The sequence below is a fragment of the Zeus faber genome, assembly GCF_960531495.2.
Source record: "Zeus faber genome assembly, chromosome: 14".
NCBI classification, from domain to species: domain Eukaryota; kingdom Metazoa; phylum Chordata; class Actinopteri; order Zeiformes; family Zeidae; genus Zeus; species Zeus faber.
Genome location: NC_137200.1, coordinates 18,527,125 through 18,533,940, shown reverse-complemented (window position 1 = coordinate 18,533,940; position 6,816 = coordinate 18,527,125). Strand labels below are relative to the sequence as shown.

Genomic DNA, 6,816 nt, shown 5'->3' with positions numbered 1-6,816 from the left:
CAACAACAACAACAATAATAATAATATTAGTATATAGTAGTAGTAGTAGTAGTAGTAGTAGTTGTAGTAGTGGCAACAGTAATAGTAATAGTAGTAGTATTAGTAGAAGTATATAATAAGAATACAGTAAAAGTAGTAGTAGTAGTAGTAGTAGTAGTAGTTGTAGTAGTAGTAGTAGTAGTAGTAGTGCAACCACCAACAACAACAGCAACAACAATCATTTTAGTATATATAGTATTGTATCATAAAAAATATAATGTATATTATATAGTAAAAGTAGTGGTAATAGTAATAGCAGTAGTATTGGTGGAAGCTGTAGTAGTAGTAGTTATTGTTGTAATAGTAGTTGCAGCGGTCGTAGTAATAGTAGAAGTAGTTATTTTAGTTGTATTTTTCTATACTTTATTAATTCCTCTGGGGACTTCTCGACCTTTGACCTATCCTAGTATCTAGAAGTAGTACTGGCACTACTATTAGTAGTCTAAGAAGTTAGAGTAGTAGTGGAAGTTTTGGTGGGTTTGTAGTTGCAGTCAAGTAGTTGTTGAAATGGTATTTAAGTGGTAGTGGTAGTGGTCGGGTTAGTGGTAGTGGTAGTGGAGGTGGTGGTGGTAGGGTTAGTAGTAGTGGTAGTGGTAGGTTTAGTAGTAGTGGTAGTGGAGGTGGTGGTGGTAGGGTTAGTAGTAGTGGTAGTGGTAGGTTTAGTGGTAGTGGTAGTGGTAGTTGTAGTGGTGGTAGAGGTGGTAGTGGTGGTGGAGGTGGTGGTAGACCATCCAACCATCTACAAACGGGCTACTGCTGGTATTAGGGGATCAGGGGGCACTACACACTGGGGACTACATGGCGGTTGCCCCTCAGAGATACTTTGACGTTTTAAGGGCTGCGGGGTCTCCGGTACCTTCCGTCAGCTGCTCTACGTTGGAGATCCTCCTGGTTCCGTCCAGGGTGTATATGGTCCTGACGCCCTGCGGCAGGTTCACGTTGTCGGACAGGGAGCGCGTCAGGTCGGCGAGCAGCGCGTCGAAGGTGCGGAACCGGTCCGCGGAGACGGCGTAGACGATGCCGTTGAAGTAGCGGTCGCCGTTGCGGTAGAAGCGGACCTTCTTTGCCCTCTTCTCGGCGCTCAGCGTCCTCAGGGTCCGGGTCCGGTACAGGCTGCAGTGGGCGCTGTGCGTCGGGCTGGTCACGCCGTTCAGGCGCGCACCGGCCCGGCCGTGTCTCTGCGCCTGGTCCCGCTCGTCGAAATGCTCCAGCTCCATCATCTCGCTGCCCAGGCTGACCAGGACGACTGTGCTGTCTGCGGGAGGAAATGGGGAAATAAGTTGGACGGCCCCAAACAAAAAGAGAACAAAGAGCAACAACTAAAACGAGAGTCAAAACCCAGAAATCCACAAGAGTAGCTGTAGGAGGGAGCCGCGAGCTCTCCGGTTTGAAAATAACCTCCTAATGACAGATTAAAAGCTCTTAAGCCCCGCACGGCACAGTACGTATGACCTGCTGTCAAACACATTTTCTGAGCCGCAGATGGGAGAGTCACGAATCGATAGGAATCCATTCTGCGTAACACCCCTTCAGGAGATGCGCAGTAAGTGCGCACCATCTGAAAATGATGCATGATAAAAAATGTAAACAACAAACAAAAATAAAAAAGGTAAACAAGACTGCGTGATTCATAACAAAAGCCCACCAAGTGTCTCCTAAGCACTTAAAAGGGACGATCGATGGGGAGGTCCCCGTTTAACTCCCCCGAATTGCCCACCAAGACAGACGAGGAGAAAAATCATAGCGAGAGGAACAACTTCCGACACTTATTTGGCTTCTTACCGACGCGGGGTGTCAGCGCTTCTGTGACGGTCAGCTCCAGCGTGGCTGCCTCCAGCTCCCCCTGTAGAGGGATGGATGGGGGACTGCGCCGCTCTTCCAGTTTGACACCAACCGCGTTTGGTGTTGTCCCGTCGTTGTCCGGCTGATCTGCTCCACCAGAATATGAGTGTGTGTTTGTGTATGTTTGTGTGTGTGTGTGTGTGTGTGTGTGTGTGCGTGCGCGCGTGTTATGAGCGGCTGAGCCGGAATGGTCCAGGCAGCGGCTGATTCCCCTCCCGTTCCCCTTTCATCCAGCTTTCCTGCACCTCCTCCTCCTCCTTCTCTTTCTCCACCCTTCATCATCACGTCGTGCCGTGATTTCCATTGAGCGCCCCCTTCCTCCCCCTCCCTCCCTCTTTGGGGGATACTGGTCTTGCACCCCCACGCGGAGCATGCACGCTGCAGCATGCACGCCCCCCCCCCCCCCACACACGCGGCATGAGTGATGGATATTTTTATTTTTTATTTTTCCCCCGGTCGCTATTTCATAATCATAATGCAAGTTCCCTCGAGGCAGGGATTTTGACTTTGCAGAAATCCAAGGGAGTCCAACGGAGTGAGGCTCATGATCCCATAATCTCGATTTCGGACCTTCACCCACCACCACCAGAACGTTTCCACGTGCCACCATGTTATGTAACACCATTAACAGAGGAGATGGAGAGACTGCCCCCCCCCCCCCCCCCCCCCGACGCCACAGGGCTTCCCAAACTGGGGTCCTCACTAATGAGGAGGTGGTTTGTTTTTTTTGTCGTGGGACTTGTTGGTTTTGCTCTTGTGGGGGTTCTGAAACATTTTTCAAACCAGGGACCCCCTCATACGAGAGAAAATAAAAAAAAGTGGACCACCTCAGATGTCTCCAAAAATAATTTGATATTAGGTTTCTCAGACGCCTACACAGGTTATATGGACAAACAAACACAAATCAAGGAAATGTATTGGACCGCACCGTTTCAAAATACTGGCTATCAAAACAATGCATTCAATTCAATCAACACCAATTCAATTAACAAGTAACATTATAGCTGCACAAAGTATCAAACACAAATCAAAATAAATGTACTATAGACACTACACTAATATTACATTTCTAAAAATAAAAAATTGACCTATTCAAAGGACACGAAAAGGTAGGTTTCACGGACCCCCTGGCTAACTGCCATGGACCCCACTTTGAGAATCACAGATTTATGAACTTTATAAAGTCTTTGTGTGTGTGTGTGTGTGTGTGTGTGTGTGTGTGTGCCGGCTTCATTGGCTTCACCGTAATATGGAGAAACAAAAAGTCAATCACGTGTCCCCATAAGAGAATGGTGACGAGGGAAGGGACGGCTGCTGCCGTGTTTCCTGAACTGAACTCAGCGTGTCTTCCATCCTCGAGGTTTGTTTGTGTATGACAGGAAATGAACTCTCAGAACGGCGACAGGATGGGGCGCCCATTGACCTAAATACTGTACGGTCCCCCAGAGACTCCGCCAGTCTCCATCAGACTCCAACAGACTCCAACCGCGGCCACAGAAGTGCGAGTCCTTCAACCGGCTTAGTCCCAGGCACGTCGTCATGGTCGTTTTTATTCCCCCTAATAACTCCAACCGTGTATTGCTGTTGTCTAAATGCCTGCGACTCTTAGAGTTTAATGGCAAAAGTTTTCCCCTCCATCAAAGTCTTGAAAGACCCTTCTATTTCGGGGAGGGGGGTGACAAGGTGTCCCTGTCCGATCCATATTAAGCCGGTGGAAACGGGGGCAGTTGTGGAGGGGAGAGGCTTCGGACCACCGCAGTTGCGACGGAGGGCAGAGGCAGAGTATTCATTTCATCACCATGGCAGCCAACACACATACGGTGCCTGGCTGACGTAACCGCTCCCTCGGTAAAACAGCACATTTTTAAGAGGGCCGTTGCAGGCCACAGTTAGAAACCGCAACGGCTTCAACGGGGATTTAAAAAAGCACGGTTTATGGTTACCCACTAGCATCCTTGGGTTTGCAATTCCATAAACTGTGAATGGATTACAAAGCCTTCCATTCTTGGAACTATCTTTCCTTAAACGTAACTTATAACAAATGAATAGTTCACGACCTGTAACTAAGTCCGATCTTTTGTCGGATTTTGTGATTGGCTATGTCCCCGTAGAAGCCCTTTATGCCACACATCAGGGAACAGGTACAGGTGAAAAAATAATCAAAGACCATATTTCTTACACATGTGCTAACGAATACCAAACGAGTCAAACCAAATCTAAAATGTATCTGGCTCGAAAATAACAGCGGACTAAATTTGGCACGGCATAAGGCAAATTTGAAACCTGCCCACTCAGTCCCGTTCACCGCAGTAATGGAGAGATCTTTAACTCATTTCCACGGACTTACAATTAGATTAACAACACATATTTCACAATCGCGTGTGGGGGGGGAAAAGGGGACCGAACAACATTTTCTCGTTCTGAAACAATACATTTTCAGAGATGCCAGCACGCCCAGTCACACCACAAAAAGGATTGTGGTTCCCCCTCACACACCCACATGCACAAGCACTTACTCATATGTGGGGGAGCGAAATGAAGAGATTGGGGGATGAGGAGGAGAAAGGGAGGAGAGGCAGCGGAACCGTGTTCACTCTTTCAGAAAGCATGGCACGGTCCCTAAATGAAGTCATTAATCCGAGGAGCACCGGCAAAGCTTGTGCACCTTGCAGAGCTATTTTAGAAAAACATGTCATAGAGTTGTAGAGTGGCAGCGAACAGTATTATCCACTCGTGTCAAATCGAGTAGACATACAAAAGTATGCTACTTGTAATGGAGTTACTTATTATTATTATTACTATTATTATTATTGAAGTTTGTCAAAATTCTTGTTTTGTATTTCTTTCAGGTGTTATATTATATAATATTTTATTTATTTATTTATGTATTTGTTTGTTTGGTTGTTTGTTTATTTATTTATTTATTCGTTATCCGATTAATTGATTATTTAATTATTGTTCAAATTATATTTAAAATAAAAATATATATATTTATTGTTATTTATTTTTCATTTAATTTCAGAGAATTTAAGGCTAAGTTTATTGTCTGTCTGTATTGATGTAATAACAGGTACCATAAATGCTAGCCACTTCCCCTTGTATTATGCCATTTCCATGATTGGTACTGTATTAAACCGCCATTTAAATTATTTCTGTTTACAACAGCATTACATTGGACTGGATTGCCTGCGCCTACCTGTGGACATCGCAAAACATCGCAAATCTCTGTCAGTGTCCTGTCCCGAGGCGTTGCCATTGTTACCTATCTAGGTTGGGCACTGCCTTGGCTTCATCTATCAAAACGTTAAAAACAGTATCGCTACCCAATCGGCGAAAGCCACGGAGGGAATGGCAAAAACAAGAGTTCCCCGAAGCCAAACAAGACAAAGGAGGCGTAACAAAAATTGGATGTGCTTTGATGCTGTCTGGTTGGCTGATTACAACTCCTCGGGACGATTTTGGGATTGGGATTATTATAACCTCAGCCCCAGCCCCAACCCCTAACCCTAACCCTAACCCTAACCCCTAACCCATTTCACTATTACATCTGGCGGACGAAGGGTACATTTCAACGCTTTCTGTGCACACCGATTTTTTTACGCCTACATTTATCCGGGCGGCCCGGCCCAGGGATGATCGACTGGATGATTTGCTGGTTTACCAAGTGGACACACTTATTTACTTACAACGGGAGGAAGAACAGATTCCTTATGTAACACAAACCGTAGGAGGAAAGAAATGGGACCAGTGACACTGAAAACGTCAGACTCGGCAGCGGGTCACCTCACCGAGCCCGACCCAACACCTCCTGGCGCTTCGCAGCATCCTAATACTTCCTCACAAAAGATGTACAAACTCCTCCATCACAAGGCGTTGGTAGTAATGGATGAGAAGAGATGTATTTGTGGTGCAACTCGACGCACATTCACATTGGTTGCGATACATGCGAGCATCCAAAACTGCGACACTTTATTTACAGGTATGGAATTTTATACCACACTCACTCACTTCACGACGTACACGCGTCAATTCATCTAAAGAGCTGGAATCACATAATACAAGACTGAATCATTACATCAATGTGGTATGTTTGTTAAACACCATAGAAATTTTACAATTCACTCCAGAGAAATGCTCGGAAAGACAAGGAATTTCACCGGAACCCAGGGCTGCAGATAATCAATATAATGTCGATATCGCGATACTTGACGAGATTTACTTGACGGGTTTTTGAGTCTTTAAGGCTGTAAGTAAAGCCCGCTTCACACCGAATACGACCAACGACAAGTCCAAACGGGAAGTCCGTTCACTCCGAGGAAGAGTCGGATTCCGCGCACGAAGAAGCTGCGAGGCGGAGTTTCGGTGTCCGTTGGAGGCTCCGGAATACGTTCACATTTTTTCAAGTTTCCGTCCGACGGTTAGACCGGAAGTGACGTCAGTAAGTAAATAAGTCACACGTATATGTATATGTATATGTATATGTATATATATATATATATATATATATATATATATATAATAACGTTATTCACACTAACCGAAAAAAAACATTAACAAAAAATAATTTACAGAAAAAAACAGTTCTCCCATTTTTCCCTGTCGTATTTTGTGACACGAAACTCATTACGCAGTTCACCCGACGGCCACTAGGGGGTGGGGGGTGGATCCGCTTGTCGCATTCAGTGTGAAGCACGCTTAACGCAGTTTCGACGATTGTTCGTGGTTGTTGTTGTTGATCTTACGAAAGCAAACAACAGTCATCTCCAACGCATCGTCCATCGATCAACATCGAGGGTCTCGTCAAAAATGATTGCGATGAAGTGATTTTGTCGAAATTACAGTCGTTCCAAAATCCACCAGGCTCCCCTCAGCTGAAGGAGCCTGAACCGCACGTTACGCTCACCACTGACCCGCTCCGCGATACACACACTTGGG

At 45.7% G+C, this 6,816-nt stretch overlaps 1 protein-coding gene across 2 annotated transcripts in view; it reads right to left on the bottom strand.

Annotated features, from left to right (window-relative positions):
• dclk1a (doublecortin-like kinase 1a) overlaps nt 1–1,855 on the bottom strand; it is a gene marked incomplete at both ends in the record, with an annotated part of 62,092 nt that extends 60,237 nt beyond the window's left edge. Inside the window, 2 exons of one of the 2 annotated variants that reach the window (XM_080013341.1) lie at nt 896–1,294; nt 1,822–1,855. In XM_080013341.1, coding sequence (XP_079869467.1) covers nt 896–1,259 — 364 coding nt within the window. Of the gene's footprint in view, nt 1–895; nt 1,295–1,821 lie in introns of those variants that run through there. The other variant, XM_080013340.1, reaches the window with a different exon arrangement.
• Nucleotides 1,856–6,816: the final 4,961 nt, after the last annotated feature.